Consider the following 21399-nt stretch of genomic DNA (forward strand, 5'->3'; position numbering starts at 1 on the left):
TGTATTGTCAGTGTGGGGCATTGTGGGACGTCTCCTGAAATCCAGTAACAGTCCACATAAGCAAAGCAGTGTCTACACTTAGGCCTGGTTTACGCTAGGGGGGGTGTCGATGTAAGATACGCAACTTCAGCTATGGAAATACCGTAGCTGAAGTCGACGTATCTTATTCTGACTTACCTCCCATCCTCATGGCGCGGGATCAATTGCCGCGGCTCCCCCGTCGACTCCGCTACCGCCGCTCGCTCTGGTGGAGTTCCAGAGTCGACGGGGAGTGCGTTCGGGGATCGATATATCGCGTCTCAAGACGCGATATATCGATCCCCGATAAATTGATCGCTACCCGCCAATACGGCAGGTAGTCTGGACGTACCCTTACACTGTGTCGACCTAATTACATCAACTGTGACTCTGTGCAGCTCAGGGAGGTGGTGTTACTAAAACCGCATAGAGAGGCAGTTATGACAGCAGAAGCCAAATTTAAGTGAAAACATTTCCACAGCTAGGTCAACACAAGGCAGTTTACATCGACCTAACCATGTAGTGTACCAGGCCATAGCTATGCCAGCCTAACTCCCGATGTAGACCTAGCTTTCAGGGAGGTGGATTACCTATGCTGAGAGAAGAACCCCGCCTGTTGGTGTAGGTAGTATCTACACAGAAGTGCTACAGCGGTGCAGCTGTGCTATAGTGTTTTAAGTGTAGGCAAGCCCTTAGTAGGCAGCAGGGAGTGTTACAAATTGTTGTAATGGGCCATCAAACCAGTGTCCTGTTAAGTCCATAGTTTTTAGTGCCCGGCAGAGTTATGAATTAAGGTTCCGATGCTTGTCTGAGATGAACAAAACTACAACACTTGTTTTAATAGTATCATTTTGATACATTTCATTTTAACTTTTATATTATATTAAAATATTAAATATTATATACACATATATATTTCATACATAATAAATATAATATGTAATATTAAAATTAATATTTTAATGCAATATAAAAGCCAAAATGAAATTGAAATGACACCATAGAAACAAAACGTTTTGACACTGTCAACATGAAACATTTCGACTTTTTTCCACTGAAAATGTCATTCCCATGTCCCTACAACATGCTCCAATTTTTGACAAAATTGGATTTTTTGATTGAAAACAGTTCTAGATAAAATTTGCCCACCTCCTCTAATCAATAGTAAAGCTTGCTGCTTTATATATTCACCCATTTGCCAGCAGAGTGCACCATAAACCTTAAACCAAACGGACAAATGTAAGCAATGACTGTGTTCATTTACTGCCAGAGACATTAGGGCAAGCAACTGCATCTCTTGGTTTCCATAGTAACTTCTCTGTACCAGTTAAACTTCAAGGGGAAAAAAAATCAGCTGCCTCAGCTACTTCAAGCCAGCAGACTCTTTCACCACCAACTTCTTCTCATCTTACTTTTGGAAATATCACACATTACCAGGAGCTAGTTCCCCTGTAAATGACTGCTGAAGCTGTTGCGAGGCCCAATATGCAGACCCCTCTGCTTTGATTTATCTTGGGAACACAGTAGGATTCATTAATCCTCACTTCAAGAATCTTATACCCCATAAATCCCATTAGAAAAACCCAACCACTTCACCCCACTTCTCAAGAAAGATATAATAGTCACAGGCTGTAGTGTGAGCTCACTTTACTAATATCTTGTTACCTTTGCTAAACATACTACAGAACATTTACCAGCCTGCTAAGGAGAGTGATCATAAATAATTAAAATTAAACCACACTTGTCCCAATTAGAGAGAGGCTGCTGCTGCAAAACTTCAGTTCCTGAGTTCACATACATTAGTGAATTTATCCTCACACACTCCAGTTAGGGAAGTATTAATCCCCCCTACCCCCCAAAGTTTGGTGAGTTGGGGTTCTTAGTATTTGATTTGGACTGATCTTTGGCCAAACTAAACAAACAAGTCCTATTGTGTGATGTAATACCCTGGAGTTGTTTGTGTATATTTTTACTGTGTGTTCATCTACTCACAAATTGTGATCATCTGCACTGGATCTCCTAGTCATCAGTGTAGATAAGTGCCTGATCCATAGAATCATAGACTATCAGGGTTGGAAGGGACCTCAGGAGATCTAGTCCAACCCCCTGCTCAAAGCAGGACCAATCCCCAGACAGATTTTTGCCCCAAATCCCTAAATGGCCCCCTCAAGGATTGAGCTCACAACCCTGAGTTTAGGGGGCCAATGCTCCAACCACTGAACTATCCCTTTCCCCCCTCCCCCGAAGACCACTGAAGCCAGTGGAAAGCCTCAATGGGCATAGATCAGGCCCATATTGAAGGTCTTCTGTAGATAGGGGACAGACGGAGTTATGACTATACCTTCACTAGCGCTGGACATTTTCCGAAGTTTGTGAATGTCTGATGGGTTCTATAATACTGATATCTTGGCTAATCTACCCAATCCTGGAAAGTACACATGATTAACTTGAGACAACGGCCGTGCATTATAAATGCATAACAGACAAACTGTTTCTCTAGCAATTTCACCCACTAATGTGGAGGTAGGAGATGGGACAATTCTCCTGTCTGTAGTAATAATTCTTAGTACTTATGAAGCACTTTCCACTACGAAAGCACTTTGCAAAAGTCAACTAATTAATCTGTGCAGCAGTAAATGGTTACTGAGGAATGTGTTACCGGTATTAGGTTTAAGGATTAAAATAGTGGCTGGAGCCTAAAACAAGTTCAAATATCTCTCAGCATGGGAGTGCCTGCAGCCCATGGATCTCCTGACGTTTGGCTCTATGATCTTTGGGACTGGATCAGGCAGGAGGTAGATAATAGGCAAGGTAGGTGGGTCTGCTACCATGCTGACTGTTGGTGCTCCCAGTAGCTGGAGTCCAGTGCAGGTACAGGCTAAGAGGGCTAGCTCCAAGAGATAAAGGAGACCAGGACATGGGCAGCAGATGAAGCTTCCCCTGGGGGAACCTAGCTCCCTGCCCGCCTCTCCCACACATGGCCCTGCCCACACTCCACCCCAGCTCTGCCCCAGGCCTCCATCCCACTCTGCTCCCCCCACTCACCACATCCCTCCTCTCCTCCCTGCCTCCCCGACGAGGCCCCCGCAGCCTGCCGCTCCCCGCATCCCTCCTTTCCTCCAACCCCCTCCCCCGCGAGGCCCCCGCCGCCTGCCGCTCCCTGCATCCCTCCACCGCTCCACCCCCATCTCCCGCGAGACCCCCCCCACCTGCTGCTCCCTGCATCCCTCCTCTCCTCCATCCCCGCCCCTGCCAAGCCCCCCCACCTGCCGCTCCCCGCATCCCTCCTCTCTTCCAACCCCCTCCCCCGTGAGGCCCCCCCGCACCTGCCGCTCCCTGCATCCCTCCACCGCTCCACCCCCATCTCCCGCGAGGCCCCTGCCGCTCCCCGCATCCCTCCTTTCCTCCAACCCCCTCCCCCGCGAGGCCCCCACCGCCTGCCGCTCCCTGCATCCCTCCACCGCTCCACCCCCATCTCCCGCGAGACCCCCCCACCTGCCGCTCCCTGCGTCCCGCCTCTCCTCCAACCCCCTCCCTGCCAAGCCCCCGCCACCTGCTGCTCCCTGCATCCCTCCTCTCCTCCATCCCCGCCCCTGCCAAGCCCCTGCCACCTGCTGCTCCCTGCATCCCTCCTCTCCTCCACCCTCATTCCCTGTGAGGCCCCCGTCACTTGCTGCTCCTCACGTCCCTCTTCTCCTTCCTGCCTCCCCCACGAGGCCTCCGCTGCCTGCCACTCCCTGCGTCCCTCCTCTCCTCCACCCTCCTTCCCCGTGAGGCCCCCACTACCTGCAGAGATACAGTGGGTGGGGGGAGGGGAGGAGTGGGGAGAAGAGGAGGGATATGGTAAGCAGGGGGACCTTGCAGGGGAGGAGGGGGGAGAGGACGGATACGGTGGGTGGGGGCACCTTGCAGGAGAGGAGGGGGGAGAGGAGGGATATGGCAGGGGGGAGACCTTGCAAGAGAGGACGGGGGAGGAGACGAGGGATGGAGTGGGCAGGGGGGCACCTTGTGGGGGAGGGGGATGGAGGAGAGGAGGGATGTAGGGCAGTGGGGGCCTTGTAGGGGAAGGGGGGGTGGAGTGGTGGAGAGGAGGGACTCAGCCAGGCAGCGGTGGACACTGGGGGCATCAGGGAAGGGGCAGAGCAGGGACGGGAAGAGACGGAGAACAGGCGGGGCCACCACTGCTCAGGCATCCAGCGGCAGGTTGCAGTGGCTGCATTGGGGAGGCTCAGCGTCTCCTGGCCTATTATACCTGCCACCTATAGACCTGGGGTTTTGCTGGTGGACCTTGCGCTTACAGGGGGTGGGTGGGGCAGAGGTATGTGTGTGACAAAGAGAGGTTTCACAACTAAGCTGACTGTCAGGGGTAGGCAGAGGAGGGCATACCTCCCTGATTTCACTTTTTCCTAAGACAGGACTGAAGTGATAAGAAATAAAACACGACTCACCAGGGATGTGCTGTGACCTTAAGGGCTCTGGCCTGGCTACTCAAAGGTATTTAGTCACCTAATGCCCACTGAAATCTGGGCCTCAATCCTCAGCCTCTAATCCAGCTGCTTTTGTGCTGTTCAGGGATCGCAAAGTGGCCCTAAAAGGGGGATGTCCTGGATTTGCTGTCCCAGGGGAGCGCTCATATTGCACAGAGATGTTAATAGCCAGCTCTATACCACCCATCCCCACCTCCATGTGCCAGGCATGTTAGAGGTGTTAAATGGGAGCTGGAAACACAGCACTCTGTCCTTGTAGGATGCTGCAGCCACTGTAATTTAGAGAAGCCCCTGGGCTGCTCTGTGCGATTGCAGGGATGGTTTCAACTCATGGTGGCCTAAGGACTGGGGCCTAATGCTGATTTCACTTATACTGTTGTAAATAAGACTACATCCACTGGCTTCAGTGCAGTTACACTGGTTTAAATATAGCACAAATGAAATTAGGATCAGTCCCTATAACTTTTCCCCCTCCATTTTTGGCTTGTTTTGGGTGTTTTTTAAGAAGACATATCAACTGATAGGAAACAGAACCATCAGAAAGTGTCGATAACTTGATACCGTGGTGCTGTCATCATTTACTCTGCTTCCTGTCAGTAGCCTTCTACCATTAAAGGAATCTATACGATGTGCCTACCTTTAAATTCACATTCTTGACCTGCCATTAAGCTGCTGTTAAGGCAGAGGCTCATTCAAATCAGCATTCATAATTCTGCAGTGTAGACGTATGTCATCGGCCGGCTCTCAGCCTGGGCTCGGCTGTTGTCTCTTTATGTCTTTTACCTCTGGGTGCCCTCTGGAGCCCTCACTCCTGGGCAAGCTCACGGTCTCCAGTCCCTAGCTCTGCTCCTCAGTCCAGTTACAGATCACGGACAGAGAGCAGACATCCAGAGCTCTTCTCCGGGCTGCAGGGGTTGTCTGCCCTAAATAAGGGTGGGGGAGGGGAGGCTAGCCACTGTTTTGGGCTGGGCTAGGCTTCCATGGCTTCTGAGCTGTCTAGCAGCCTCTCTTCTTGGGCAAACTTCCTTCCCCACCTCCTCACTCTGTGGCCAGGTTCACCTTTCTAAGTTCCCCTTCTCCAGGTAGAGCATGGTTTGCAGGTGCACTTAATTGGCACTGCCTATAAGCAGGGACACTCGTTAGGCTTGTGGGGGAGGTGCCATCACAATGTACTCTCACTACAAGGTCACACAGGGAGTCTGTGGCAGAGCTGGGACCCGAACCTCTCTCTCGAATCTAACCACAAGATTAACCTTCTCATCTGAACAGCAATACATGTATGTGGTGCTTAACACAAATAGAAAACACAGAACTTGCCCAGCAGACTTTACGTTCTCAGGTAAGGTGTAACCTGAAGAGTGATTGAAAACACTCTGACAGATCCTCAGCAGGTGTAAATTGGTATAGATCAGAGGTTCCCAAAGTGTGGGGTGCGCCCCCATCAGGGGGCACGGAGGAACGTTCAGGGGCGTGGCTGAGGCCTGGGCCAGCCCGCATGAGAGGCAGGGAGGGAGTGCCACCCAGCTCTGCTCCTGGCCCCCGCCCCGGCCCCAGCTGCTGGCCCCACGCTTGGGGCTCCACTCCTGGCCGTGCGCCTGGGGCCCCAGCTGCTGGCCTCGGCCCCCGGCTGCGGGCCTCGGCCCCTGACTAGGTCTCCACTCCCAGCCCTGCCCCCACCTGCAGCTGTGGCCCCAGCCTTGGCGCCCTTACCCCTGTCCACATCCCGCCCTCCCCCTCCAAGCCATGACCCCAGTCCTGGCCCTGGCTCAGGGTAGGAGGTGCGAATAGGGGTAAGGGGGGGTCGTGATCCTGAGACGTTTGGGGACAAGTGGTATAGACCAATTGACACCAGCTGAGGATCTGGCCCTCTGGTGGGAGAGGAGAAGTGTAGCTGCACTGAGCTGAGGGGACAGCTTTAGCTCCAACTGTGCATGTCATAGAGGTACTAAGAAGCATTTATTTATTTTTGACACTTCTGTATGAGTGCTTTAAAGGGGAGGATTGGAGCATCTTGTCTGCAATAACACAGGCTAAGAAGCCAAATCAGATCACTCCCTTCTCCTAAATAATTTTTAAATAAGATGTCACTATTGTGCAGGCTACGACAGCAAACCAGCTGTGCCAACTAAACACAATCCTGAGACACTTGGGAGCAGCTCCTGATCTTCATTCGACTGGTGCAAATTTGGAGTAACTCCTTTAAATTCACTGGCCCAAACTGGCAATAATACCTTACTCCACTTGGGCATATCTTAGAATATGCCAATGACATGAAATATATGAATGACAATGTGCTTCATTTTTTAAATGAAAGAGTTGGTAGTGCACCCTACTCACCGGCGTTGTCCTGCTGCTTGGTGTTTTTTATGTACGCAGAGAATTTGGAGAAGATATCTATCCCTGCAGTGTTTGATTCACGATGAACAGCAGCCAACTTGGGGTACCTGAAAAGGAGAGGAGCCGTCTGGAAAATAATGTTCTATTGTTACAGCAATATATTGATAATCACAAATGCTGTTTAGAGAAAGAGGAGGGAAAATATCCCTGTTCCCAGAACTGTAATTAACGCTGTCATTTATCTCAGCATGACAGTTTGACAAAACCCTCTTAATAATACTGCTGCCCTGGGGAGCCTGGCATTTGGAAAGTTACACGGTGATGGTTTTATGACAAGCGCTTAATGTGACCAGCAGCTAAGGTACAGTGGCCTTAAATCAGAAAGAGGCGTAGATTTCTAGCAGGCTGTGGGGGAGTTTGCCTCTATTATCAATGGCAGACCTGTGCTTAATTCCCGGTGCTGAAAATATAGCCTAGAATGTAACAGCAAGGAGTGTTAGTATAACGAAGGTGGACGAGTGTGGAGTTTTGATTCTGTGTGGGGTTTTTTTTTAAAAGAGACATCTGGGGCAAAGGAACATATTGATTTGAAAGACCAGAGCAGATTAAGGGCTTGATCCGAAGCCCACTGAAGTCAACATAAGGACACTCATTGATTTCAGTGGGTCTTGGATAGGGCTCTAAAATGTTCTAGCATATCTTGTCACCTGCCTCCATCACTGGCCAACAGCTGATGATTCAATAGAAGGTGAAAACACCATATAATGCACCTAGACATTTTTCAAATTCGTAGAACTTGAGGCCAGAAGGGATCATTAGATCATTAATATGACCTCCTGTATAGCACAGGCCAAAGAATTTCACCCAGTTACACCTGTTTTGAGACCAATAATTTGGGTTTGGCTAAAGCAGATCTCCCAGAAAGGCATTCAGTCTTGATATGAAGACATTAAGAGATGGGGAATTTACCACTACTCTTGGTAGCGTGTTCCAATGATTAAACACCCTCGCTGTTAAATATTTGTGCCTTATTTCTAACTTGAATTTGTCTGCCTTTAATTTCTTGTCTGCCTTTCACCCCTAGATTATAAATCCTTTTAGTACCTGGTATTTTCTTGCTATGAAGATATTTAGATATTGTAAACAAGTCACCTCTCAATCTTCTTTTTTGCTAAACTAAACATATTGAACTCCCTTAGTCTCTCACTATAAGGCATTTTCTCCAGCCTTTAAATCATTCTCTTCTCTACATCCAATCCAAATTTTCAACATTCTTTTTTAAAATGTGGACACCACAAACGGACACACTATTCCAGTTTGGGTCTCACCAAGGCTTTGTTCAGTGTTGTGCTCTGTGTGAGGAGAAAACATCCTGCAAGTATTAATCATACAAGCAGCTTTTACACATGCAAGCAGACCCACTGAAGTCAGCTGGACTGTTCTATGGGTAAAGACTACTCCAGTTGCAGGACTGGGAGCTTTTTATAAGCTCCAGATAGAACATCTTCCTCCATTCCTAACAAACTCTGACAATAAAGCACAATTTGTTACTTTGGAGGTGCAAGCATCTCCTCCAGGAACTCCTCGATTTTGTTGATGTCTGTCTTGACCTCTCCATTAAAAGTCAAGAATGGCGGGTGGGTGCCAGGGGCCAAATTGTGTAGATCAGCTGGCTTTCTGCAGAGAGAAAAGGAAAATTCACATTATCACCAGACATTTATTATCACAGCAAATCCAGCTCAGGAAACCAGTCACTTGCACCCACTTATTTCATTCAATATTCAAAGTATTTTGAAAGAGTCCTATTTAATACACAAAATATTTTTTCTACAAATAATCAAGAAACTGAATCTCAACTGCTCTGTCGTGTGTCTTTGGCACTATGTGACTGATGCAAAGCCCACTGAAGCCAATGAGAGGGAGGGTGTGTTTCAAATAAAGAGCAAACTATGGGCCATTGTGATGGTTTTCAAATAAATTAACCAATAACTTGTTACCTTTTCAGGTCAACTGTGGTGACATTAAACACAACCCCTTTGAGCCAGAGGATCATGAAGAGACGCTGTGAAAAAGGACAGTTCCCAATACTCTCTCCATCGATACCAGCCTAGGGGAAAGAAAGGGAAAATAATGAGTTTGCACCATGACTCTGCACACATCCTGTGAGAAGGAAAACTGGATTTTGACATAAAAATTACCAGACTGAAAATAAACAATATCATCAACAGAGTAATGGATTTACTCCAGGCTTAGCTTTGGCCAGTAGTTTGAGTGAATGTCCTAGCCCCTATCATGACACAAGGTCTGGCTAGGGAAAGTGAGTCCCTAGCCATTGTTTAAGCTAGTTCTGGAACATTGTATAGACTCTTAATTTCCTTTTCCACATAAAAGCTGCTGTGTAACAGGGCTGTTAGAAAACTCAGGGGCAGGTCTTCAGCTGATGTAGATTGTCATTGTCCTGGGACTTCGATGGACCTATGACACTTTCACACCAGCGGAGGCTCTGCCCCTCCGTCCCTACCAAAAAAGGACCCAGGAGAAGACTTCCAGATCAGAATCCAAGCATTTCCACATCCAGGGATATTTGGATCTGGAGTTCTAGTTTACATCAATAGAAGAAATAGGGCTCAAACTAAGACATTTGGAGCCAGACCAAAATCTGAACTTTTGCAAAGTTCAAGGGAGATGTTTGCACCAGAGTTCCAGTCTGTGCCCATCCCTAGTAGCTATTGAGTTTCCTACAAACAGCTGCAAGACAATAAAAAACTGCTAGTCTTAGCATTGAGGAAATGGCCTGTTTTTTCCTTCAGAAGTTGTAAAGATACAAGTAACACTGGCTAAGCTGGGCAAAAGCTGTATCCAAGGTCAACATCCTTGCATAATAATTACCAGGGTGGCCAAAGCTTTGAGGATGATAACGGTTTTGATACACTCAATTTTAATTTGTGGTATCATAGTGTTTAAAAGATTCTTATGATCCTGGTGAAGCAACCAACCTTCCCTTGTTTACTTATATGGGTTGAATAACTATGATTTATGCATACAGAGTAGGTCTGGGATATGGGTGATGAAATTATTTAGCAAACACATGTTTTTTTCTTTAGAAAAAATATTGCATTACAGTTTGCTCTCAGAAGTTTTGTCTCCTTGGTACTGAACCTGAGAGGTAGCATTAGTGTGTCCTAGAGCAGGAATAACTTCTAAATACTGGAGCTCTGCAAAAGGTTTTATAAGCGGGGGAATGGTCCCGCTATTGTGGGGAACTTTCCTGGCTTATACACTACCCCAGTGAAATGAGCTAGCAAAAGGATCTAAGTCCTCGCTCCCACTTCCTTTACCCAAAGGCCTCCCTGATCTCGACGGCTCCCCTTCCACTCTCCTGTGTGGCGGAGTCCTCGTAACCCCAACAAGGCTGGGCCGAGGACTCCTGGGGGGCTCGACCCCCAACCTTGTTGTGGTCACTTAGGGCAGGGGCTAGGGTGTCCCCACTCCAGGGTACTCTCTGCACTGGGCACCTCCCTGACCCACTGATCATTACATACAGTTCAAAGCAAATACAATTTATTAAACAGCAATCAGTTTTTTAAAAAGATATGGAAAAAATGGGAAAGGTTAAAGGAAAACACATAACCCCACTCTGTGGTATGGGGACATCACAACCAGCGTCTCTGGAATATAAGGGAAGTTCACAGTCTGTTCCTAACACGTCCCAGGCCTCCTTCTCAGGCCCTGGCTGTGCTGCAGGATTGCTGCAGGTTGGACACTTGCTCTATGCTCTGGCGGTGGCCACATGCCTTCAGGCTATAAGTGGCAGGACCCTTATTCCCAGCATCAGCCCCCCTTCCCCCCCATCAGGGTTGCAATCCCCGACCCCCTCCCCCCCTAAATCGGGCCTGCAAGGTGTCTTGGCTGGGGTGTCTCCCCACACTGGGCCCACTGCCCAGGGCCTCCCTCACTCTATCCAGCTGGCAGCTCACCACACCTGGTTCCAGAGGGCCCCAGCACCACCTCCAGCTCCACTCCGCCTTAGCACTGATGTTGCTCTGCCTCCAGCCCCCTGGGCTGCTTTTCTGGATCCTCTGGCTCTGGTTGCTATAGCTCTGCTCCCAGCACAGGTCTGCTCCCTGGGCTGCTTCTGTGGCTCTGCTCCCAGCACTGACCTGCTTCCTGGGCTGCTTCTCTGGTTTTCTGGTTGGCATGGCTCCACTCCCCAGCTCAGCTTGGGCCCCTGCTCTCTCCTTAGCTCAACCCCACGGAGGATGATTCCAGCTCAATCAGAGGGAGGACGGGACCCCCCTGGCCTCCAAGTCCTAACTCCCTCATTAGGCTGCCTGCCCTGTCAATCAGTCTGACTTGGAGGACTGGCCTCTCCCTATTGTTTCTGGGAACTGTCAGTCTCAGGGTTCTGATTTCCCATCGAACCTTCCCCTTCCTTTTAGTACTGGGAGTTAGCCAACCAAAAAAAACCTAACCTCACTGAGTTTTAGTAAGGGGCCAACAGTCCCCTTACATTTGCAACACAACCATAAACCAGATAGAACTTGGCTGGTTTTACCATACTCAGGCTGTTTTGGTGAAAGATTTGCTGCTAAAGGTCATGAACCTTTCAGGTGACCTGGGCTCATTTTAAGGTGAGGCTCGGTTTGCAGAGACATTAGATTGACTCAATCTGCTAAATTCCAATCGAAATCCAGGATTTCAACTGCACCCAAAGTTTTGGTCCAGTCTGAAAGATAGGGGCCATTTGAAAAACTTTAATTTGGATATAGGTTCAGATTAAAACAGTCTCAGAGTTTGAGGACATTCAAATCTGAAGGTTTGGTTTGAATGCCTCTCTACTTGAAACCATGGATTTATCATGCACTTGATTTTGACACGGAAATAGCAGACAATGGGGTAAAGCTGAAGAAAATACATTTGCACAAATCCCTGGGAAGTGGAATAACTCAATTTTGCACAGCACTGCAACATAACATAGTTATTTCTGTTCTGCAAATTGCATGGTAAGATCAGACACTGAGTTACCATGGAAAACAAGGCCCTTTCACATTGTTGGACCCAAGTAATTATTGTGAAATTACATCCATTAAACCAGCACCAGTGCCTGTTAACTTCTTACTTTTCCTGAAATGACGCTAGTGCTGTAAGTGGATATGCTGGCCTGAAGCCAAATTCTCCTCTCCCTAATATCATGGCAGTTCCACTGAAGCTACAGACAACCTATTATATGGGTAAACATTTGGAGAACAATATATTGGCCCCTGAGTCCAAGGAGAGATCAATGTAGACAATGGGCTTTATACCTGTCTGATTTACACTGGTTTATTAATTCCACTGTGCCTGATTCACTGTTGCCCAGCACTTCGTGCAAAGTGGTTGTGAAATGTCACCACAGGTCACACAGCCAGTCAGTGGCAAAATGGACAATAGAACCCACCTAAGTTCCCTCTAAGCTGTGCGGCTGCACCGCTGCCTATTAAGCCCCATGCAGCAGCTCAGGGCTGCGATGGGGAGAAGCGCCCCCCCGCCCCGCCAGCTTCAGTACAGACTTGCTTTGGTGGGGTGAGGCGCCCCGCCCTGCTGGCCCCAGCACAGACCTGCCCCAGACTTCCCACAGCCGGGGAAGAGGAGCCTCTCCCTCAGCCTGACCCAGCCCTGCTGGAGCTGCCACAGCCGGGGAGACACCTTTTCCCTGGCCTGAGCTGCTGCGGCGAGAGAAGGCTGGGGGGAGTCCTCTCTCCCCACTGCAGCCCTGGGGCAGCCTGCACCCCAAATTCCTCTTCCCCAGCCCTACCCCAGAGCCCGCACCTCCCCCCCACACCCCAACTATCTTCCACAGCCCTGGGCCCCCTCACACACCGCAAATCCCTCATCCCATGCCCCACCCCAGAGCCCACACCCCCAGCCAGAGCCCTCATCCCCCCCACACCCCAACCTTCTGCCCCAGCCCTGAGCCCAGTCCCACACTCCAAACCCCTCGGCCCCACCCCCGCCACATGAATTTTGTTATGTGCACTAATATGAAGGTGATGTGTCACACAACAAAAATTCATTCCGCACATGGACGTAAAAAATTGGAGGGAACACTGGAACCCACTCTCCCCAGTAATGCAATGTATCCATTAGACCGTACTCTCTCTTTGCAGAAAATATAGGCACGGGTCTGTTAGTTCAGTGAGTCCTTCCTCATTACTAATAATAGCAGCCAGTATTTTAATATGCAACAGTCAGAACAAGAGAAAAAACCTTATATAGGTAATAACTTCAAAGGGCAAGCAGAACACTTTTGGATCATTTGTGAAGTCTATTAATATGCCAGGAAGACAAGGGGAAGAAAAGGGAGCTTCCCAGGCTTACTCAGATTGAACTTCCTAAGGAAAACATGTTTGCAGGATAGCACCTACATAGCAATTAAATAAAAGCGCATTATACACTTGTCTAGCACAGCGTAGAGAATAAATAACATCTTAGTCCAAATAAAAAGCCAATGCAGTGGACAAGAAAGAGAGAAGCTAATAACTGGCAAATTGAAGAAATTGGATTTGTTCTTGCTGCTATTCAAATGAATTTGCCATTGAAGCCCAATTGCATACAGAATGTGATCTCTGTTGCACAGTGAACTGGATCGGACATTCATCCATAAGACAGAAACTTGACGATATATATTTCCTCACCAGATTTAATGCGGACACTTTTTGCCTGATGGTGACTGGGGTTGGATTTAGGGATTGTAGGTAGGTGGTTCAGGAGCGAAGCTAAAATTTTCTGAAAACTTATATTTCTTAAAGTATCTGGAGTGTAATGAATATATCCACGGAGGGGTAACAAAGCTCTCATGACTGCTCAGTAATCACTTCTTGCCCTCAGAAACACTGATCAGCCAATTCCTATGTGTTCTAGTGAATAAGGGCCTGACCATGCATACCGTGACGCATATGAGTGATCCTTACTCATGTGAGTACGGAGTACTCTAAGGTTTGCAGGATCAGACTCTTACTGCTTATAGCTTGATAATGCTATAGAGTTTGTGGGGAGTGGGATTTCTCTAGTACTGTCTCACTCCATCTTTGAAACATCCCAGTTTGCTCAAAGGAATTTAACTGCTAGTAAAACATGTCTGTTATTTTTCTGATTAGCCTCCAGATTCTTAAATACTAAAAGTCCAATTACAAGAGGATCCTCCCCTGGAACTCAGTGTAAACATATTAGGACAACTCCACCATCTCACCAGCTGCTTGCCTCTAAGTAAGTAGGAGGAAGAATGAATGGGATGTTCTGTCTTATTACATATAATTCTACAATGAGGGGTAGAGGAGAGCATTTAAAAACAGGCCTCAGTAACTTTGAGCCTGTTTCAAGTATTTATTAATAGTATCAATCAGAACCTAGAGGCCCCAACCGCTGTCCAATGTAGTTAATAACTGTGATCAATAGACTCTCTCTAAGTGCAAGCTATTATAATATAGTAAATGTAATAGGCTCTCTCACTCATTCCTGAAATAGTCCAGTTGGTGTGCCCACTCTGATATGCCATCTCACAGAGGGAAGTGAACATTATTTTAATTAACCTTATAAAAAACATGTAGCTTCACTTCCAATTATTCCCAGAATGCAACAACTTGAAACGCAAAACAATACTGTCATTAATTACAACAATAAAAATGACTAAGCATCCAGTTTAAGTATTGTAGCAGAAAATTGGAAAGTGCTGGATTTCTGGAGGATCAGAATGTATTCAGAGCCATCTTGTCTCCTGGTGTTTTAATTTTTCACTGCACTGGGACCATTCTGCATAATGGGATGAAGTTTTTTTCAGATCCCTTTGGACACTGCGGCTTGTATGCAGATGTTTTTGATGATGCTCATATACTTTTCTTTTTCAAAGGGATTTTAACGAGTTAGCAGAAGCAGGAACACTAATTGATCTACATATTTCCTGGTGAGGATTAACGAGAGATTAAATTTTATCGTTCTCACTATCAAATCTAATTTCATGCTACACAGTGATACGCCCTCTTTGTTTTATAATTGGGAAGGAATCTGCCTTTTGACACTTACTCTAAATCAGTGGTCCCCAACCTTTTTCGTCTGGCGGGCGCCGGACAACGAGCCACCGAGGATCGTGGCCGGCAGACGAGCATCCGCCGAAATGCCACCAAGAAGCAGCGTCATTCAGAGGTGTCACCGCCAAAGTGCCGCCAAAAATCAGCAACATTTCAGCGACAACACCTCTGGATGACGCTGCTTCTCGGTGGCATTTCAGCGAATGCTCGTCCGCCGGACAGTATGCGGGAGCACATAGATGCCCTGGCAGGCGCTATGGCACCCGTGGGCACCGTGCTGGGGACCACTGCTCTAAATACTCTCAGAACCCAAGGGGGAAGTGAATCCCCTATCTGAAATGTAGAGCAAGCCAGGAAATATCCTATTTATTGTGCCATATTATATATTTACAAGATGAGATCAAGCGTGCCAATGCCTTGCTGTAGTGAAGAGTTTCTAGTTTCTTTTCCTTAAGATGTTCTTGTCCAAATATTAAAGCCAGTAAGCTGTTTGGAGTGCCATCAATGGAGAGACCAGCTAAGAAGGGTATATTCATAGTGTGGTCCTGGTAGGTCTCAGTTAAGAACTTAATCAGGTATCATAGGCATTGTGTAAGATAGAACTTTCTTGTTGACTGTAACCCCAGTTCTTGAAAGCATTTAACTATGAGCTGAAATACAGGGTAACTATATGCTAGTCTTCACGCATGTACTTAAGTCCTGTTAACTTCAATGGGAGTTAAGCATGTATTCATTACTTTCCTGAACAGGAGCCTATAACAGCAATACATACTCTATTTAATGTTTAAACTTTGTTGGACTTCTTCAAGACTTCAGCTCTTGTCAGAGGAAATTCTAAGCAACAATCTTAAAAAAAAAATACATATACTTGGAAATTGCACTATTGGTGCATGTGCCAAATAGGAATGGAATATTTGCTAGATTTCAAACATTTACTTTAATAAAATTTTTAAATCTGAAAAAAAAAAGGAAGAGCTGAGGTTCTTCAGCCAGCTCCACAAAAGCCAGCCAACAGTGGTGTTCATATTTGGCTCCACAACCCTATATATTTTATATTCATTTAAGCCAAACTTGGTCAGCATTATTAGCCACTTGGCTGATTTGCATTCCTGCGGCATTTAGGATCTCAGGGGTGGGGGCGGGGGGAGTGGAGTGGCGCTGCACACCTATGGCCTTTAGAATCTTAAGGGGGGCAGAACTGTATTTTGGAGATCCCTCAGGTATTTATAGTGAGGAAGTGAAAACTATTCTCTTCAGATCTGATTCATACACAAATAGTGCCATTTTCTAACCCTTGCTGTTCAACTGAATGCTAGTCTGAACAGTCAGATGGCTTGATCCTTGAATCCTTCCCTGAGGAGTTACCATTGAATTTCATAATTAATAATCAAAGTGTTAGTTAAGTGGCATGTTGGAGAGAGCCAATGAACATGCATTTTTGTGGGAGATATCTCCTTCCCTCACAGATTCTGAATGGGTAAGCCAGTGGAAGCTGAACCTGCTCTGGGAATTTTTCACCATATGTAAGGAAATGCCTTCAAAGGTTGAGTTCGCAATTGGCAAAGGCACCGTCTCTCATTATAACATGGCTTTGGGGGAAGTAGGATGGCTGAATGGTTGGACACAGGATCAAGAACCAGGGATAACTGGCTTCCTATGTGACTTTAAGCAAGTCATTCAGCCCCTCTGTGCCTGAGGGTCCTTGTTTGTAAAAAGAGGGTAATAATATCCAGCTCCCATGAATATTGTCAGGCTTTATTAATTACCATTTGTGAAGTGATTTGAGATCCTCAGATAAAAGTGTAAAGTATTATTATTACTTTTGTGAGTCCCGCGTGGTAAGAAAGGAACGCAGGCACAACCATTCCAAGTAAGACTATTAGTACTTTTAGCTCTACTTATAATAGTGGCCAATTAAGCTATTAAACTTTTGCCTTGATAAATACATAATAACCATTTATTTCTACTGTTTGCTTTTTGTCTCTTAACCAGTTTCTCATTCATTACAATAATTTAACCCAGGGGTAGGCAACCTCTGGCACGCAAGCTGATTTTCAGTGGCACTCACACTGCCCGGGTCCTGGCCACCGGTCCGGGGGGTTATGCATTTTAATTTAATTTTAAATGAAGCTTCTTAAACATTTTAAAAACCTTATTTACTTTACATACAACAATAGTTTAGTTATATATTATAGACTTATAGAAAGAGACCTTCTAAAAACATTAAAATGTATTACTGGCACGCAAAACCTTAAATTAGAGTGAATAAATGAAGACTTGGCACACCACTTCTGAAAGGCTGCCGACCCCAGATTTAACCTCTCACATCAAGGCAGTGGGTTTCATTGCCATAGAAGCCTCTCATGAAGGATGTTCTCCTTTTTGAAAATAAAAAAAAATGCAACCAAGATTTTCAAAAGTGACTAGTGGTTTCGGGTGCCTCAATGACTGGATGCCCAAACTGAGACACCTTAAAGAGGCCTGGTTTTCAGAGGGTGGGTGCTCAACATTTCCTGAAAATCAGGCCCCTTTAAGATATCTCAAATTGGGTACCCCAAAACTGAAGCACTTAAAACCATTAACAAATTTTGAAAATCTTGGCTTAGATCTACCAGTTCTCCTTTATCCACTATCTTGCTGACTCTCAAAGAATTCTAGTATATTAAAAAGGTACTAGAAGCCATGCTGCTTTGTTCCTATTATACTGCTAAGGTTGTTCACATGAAGAACCTAGGCTCTGTTCCAGTGCACATGGCAGAGTCGGTGCAATGTAATGGAGATGTCAACCCCTGATGTACAAGGGGTTAACTATGAACAGAATATTTGGTATTTAGTCTAATAGCAAAAATTACTGTTTGTTCCATCCCTAATTCAGAGACTGTGATGTGTTCTTTGCAGCCAGGATTCAGGAAGTATCATTCCAATCCCCAGTTATATTGATCATCTACTATTAAGAAAAGAAGAGAAACCCAAGTGGTCTGCAAATACAAATAAAAAGAGAACCATTTCTTGAGTCAATGTATTGTTATGATCAATCTCTCCTTCTTTATCTTGATGACAGTCAACATGAAATACTTGCAGACTTGGTATCTGCTGCTTTAAAGAGGGTGGAACAGATGATATGACATTGCAAATCACTTTCATATGATAACATCATTTACCCATGAATATTCTCTGCTTTTCCATATCAAAGTTATACAAATTATTGCTGTGAAGCTTGAAGGATTGCACGGTTCATTTCTAAACCAAAATATCACACAGGCAGAGACTGTGCGGTGACTCTTTATATGGCCTGTGTTTTATTGTATCACAGGGTACATTGGTACTGTGACACCCATAGGATAGTATTCCAAGTACTCACATGAGCTAATACAAAATGGGATTTGGACATAATTACAGTGCTTCCTTTGTGTCCTTCTCCCACAAGTGCGTCTTTGCTTTATTATTTATATTAAAATAGCACCTAGTGACTCTGCTGAGATAAGAGTCCCATTGTGCTAGGGACTGTATGTTGGAATTCCCTCCAACATCTTCAGCTTTCGGTTCCCAAGAACTCTAATTGACTTCTAACTCATCACTCCAGTTTCTTTACTGGCATACAGCAGAACTACACTGAGCTGATCTGACTCACATGTAAGGGGTGGGTACGGAGTATATCACACATCCAAAGTATGCAATTATTAATTGGTTTATATACACATTCTAAAACAGACTGGAAGGTCATTGGCAGTGCCAGGAATAGGACATAGGTGTTCTGATCAATGGTGTAGCTAGGAATGGAAATTTGGGTGGGCCCCAACTTATGGTGGACAGGCAATGACCAGAGAGCTTGGCCTGGCCCCTTTTTTACTCTGGCACCTTGGGTCCCATTTCCTATCCCACTCCCCAGCACCTCTCATGTAATGCACTGTTCCCCACACTGCAGAAGCAGCAGTCCCTGTTCCTCTCTGTACTGTTGCTGCAACTGCCTGGCTCTGAGTCTGGCTGCTTCTGCTTGCATGGCTCCCCATCCGTGGGCTGGGAGGAGCCCATACAGGTCCCTGAAGTGCAGCGGTGTTCCCCCTAGTAGGGAGTCCCCTCTGTCCTTGTTGGGTAGTGGGGGAGGGCGGGGGGAGTAGCGGCATCTACCAACCAATCTGGAACAGCTGGAGGGAGATGCTCTTTTTGCTCAATGCCTGGAGCAATCCACTGCTGCTGCTATTGTTACAGGGAAGGGGGGCGGGGGTACACAGATGCTCAGATTTGGGTGGGGCTTGGTGCTAACTGGGTGGGCTATGCCCCTGTCTCTAATACCCAGGCCAATGACCTAGACTTCCCTGGACTTCAGAAAAGCAGACTTTGACTCCCTCAGGGAACTGATGGGCAGGATCCTCTCAGAGGCTAATATGAGGGGGAAAGGAGTCCAGGAGAGCTGGCTGTATTTTAAAGAAGCCTTATTGAGGGTACAGGAACAAACCATCCCGATGTGCAGAAAGAATAGCAAGTAAGGCAGGTGATCAGCTTGGCTTAACATAGAAATCTTCTGTGAGCTTAAACACAAAAAGGAAGCTTACAAGAAGTGGAAATTTGGACAGATGACATGGGAGGCGTATAAAAATATTGCTTGAGCATGTGGAGGTGTAATCAGGAAGGCCAAAGCACAATTGGAGATGAGGCTAGTGAGGGATGTGAAGGGTAACAAAAAGGGTTGCTAAAGGTATGTTAGCAACAAGGAGGTGGTCAGGGAAAGTGTGGTACCCTTACTGAATGGGGGAGGCAACTTAGTGACCGATGATGTGGAAAAAGCTGAAGTACTCAATGCTTTTTTTGCCTCGGTCTTCACAGACAAGGTCAGCTCCCAGACTGCTGCACTGGGCAGCACAGTATGGGGAGGAGGTTAGCAGCCCTCAGTGGTGAAACAACAGGTTAAGGACTATTTAGAATAGCTGGACATGCACTAGTCCATGGGGCCAGATGCAATGCATCCGAAGGTGCTGAGGGAGTTGACTGATGTGATTGCAGAGCCATTGGCCATTATCTTTGAAAACTCATGGTGATCGGGGGAGATCCCGGCCAAGTGGAAAAAGACAAATATAGTGTCCATCTTTAAAAAAGAGAAGAAGAAGAATCCGGGCAACTACAGACCTCACCTCAGTCCTGGAAAAATCATGGAGCAGGCCCTCAAGGAATCCATTCTGAAGCACTTGGAGGAGAGGAAGGTGATCAGGAACAGTCAACATGGATTCATCAAGGGCAAGTCATGCCTGACCAACCTGATTACCTTCTATGATGAGATAACCGGCTCTGTGGATGAGGGGAAAGCAGTGGATGTGCTATTTCTTGACTTTAGCAAAGCTTTTGATACAGTCTCCCACAGTATTCTTGCCAGCACGTTAAAAAAGTATGCATTGGATGAATGGACTATAAGGTGGATAGAAAGTTGTCTACATTTTCAGGTTCAATGGGTAGTGATCAATGGCTCGATGTCTACTTGGCAGTCGATATGAAGTGGAGTGTCCCAGGGGCTGGTCTTGGGGCCGGTTTTGGAGGGCCGCCCAGAGGATTCAGCGAGCCTGGGGCAAAGCAATTTCAGGGGCCCCTTCCATAAAAAAGTTGCAAAACTATAGAATACTATATTCTCGTGGGGGCCCCTGTGGGGCCCGGGGCAAATTGCCCCACTTGACCCTCAGGCGGCCCTGGGAAAAATAAACATTTAAAAACCTTCCACATCTCAGCACAAACCCAGTTTTGAGAAAACTTCTTTTCAAGTCACCTTTACAAGGTATCACTGCTTCTCAGCATCAGCTCGTGCTAAAAGTCACTAAAGCGCATTAAAAGGGTTCGAGAAATATTTTCCGTCAAAACTTTTTTTGGATTGAAAACTAGGGGTTTTTAAAAAGTAGAAAAAATCACGGACGATATCTGCTTTCCTTCAAAATTTGTTGTGGCTTTTTTAATTGAAAAGCTGAAATTAGTCTGCCAAAACCTGAATATGGTTTGGGGTTTCAGAAGTGTGTGGCCAAATATTTGCTGCTTGCTGTGTTTGATTGTTTAAAGAAACAATAAAAAAATTCTGCTTAAAAAAAATCCAAAACTTTTGAACCACCTCAGCTTGTGACCAAACGCCTGAGCCCATCCAGTCAGAGATTTTTCCAGGTTTCTGATACTCTACTGGCTTCCTTGACTCATACCTGTGTCCATAACTTTAGGTTCATTTAGGTTAGAACATAAGAACGGCCATATTGGGTCAGACCAAAGGTCCATCCAGCCCAGTATCCTGTCTACCGACTGCGACCAATGCCAGGTGTCCCAGAGGGAGTGACCCTAACAGGTAATGATCAAGTGATCTCTCTCCTGCCATCCATCTCCACTCTCTGACAAACAGAGGCTAGGGACACCATTCCTTACCCATCCTGGCTAATAGCCATTAATAGACTTAACCTCCATGAATTTATCTAGTTCTCTTTTAAACCCTGTTATAGTCCTAGACCTCACAACCTCCTCAGGCAAGGAGT

At 46.3% G+C, this 21399-nt stretch overlaps 1 protein-coding gene across 3 annotated transcripts in view; it reads right to left on the reverse strand.

Annotated features, from left to right (window-relative positions):
- Positions 1–21399, reverse strand: part of CLIC5 (chloride intracellular channel 5) — a 110939-nt gene that overhangs the window by 25683 nt on the left and 63857 nt on the right. For all 3 annotated transcript variants that reach the window (XM_045011758.1, XM_045011760.1, XM_045011759.1), the window contains exons 2-4: positions 8840–8949; positions 8394–8519; positions 6843–6949 (exon numbers count right to left, since the gene is read on the reverse strand). In XM_045011758.1, coding sequence (XP_044867693.1) covers positions 6843–6949; positions 8394–8519; positions 8840–8949 — 343 coding nt within the window. The remainder of the gene's footprint in view (positions 1–6842; positions 6950–8393; positions 8520–8839; positions 8950–21399) is intronic.

Source organism: Mauremys mutica, chromosome 3 (assembly GCF_020497125.1).
Source record: "Mauremys mutica isolate MM-2020 ecotype Southern chromosome 3, ASM2049712v1, whole genome shotgun sequence".
In the NCBI taxonomy this organism is placed as follows: Eukaryota; Metazoa; Chordata; order Testudines; family Geoemydidae; genus Mauremys; species Mauremys mutica.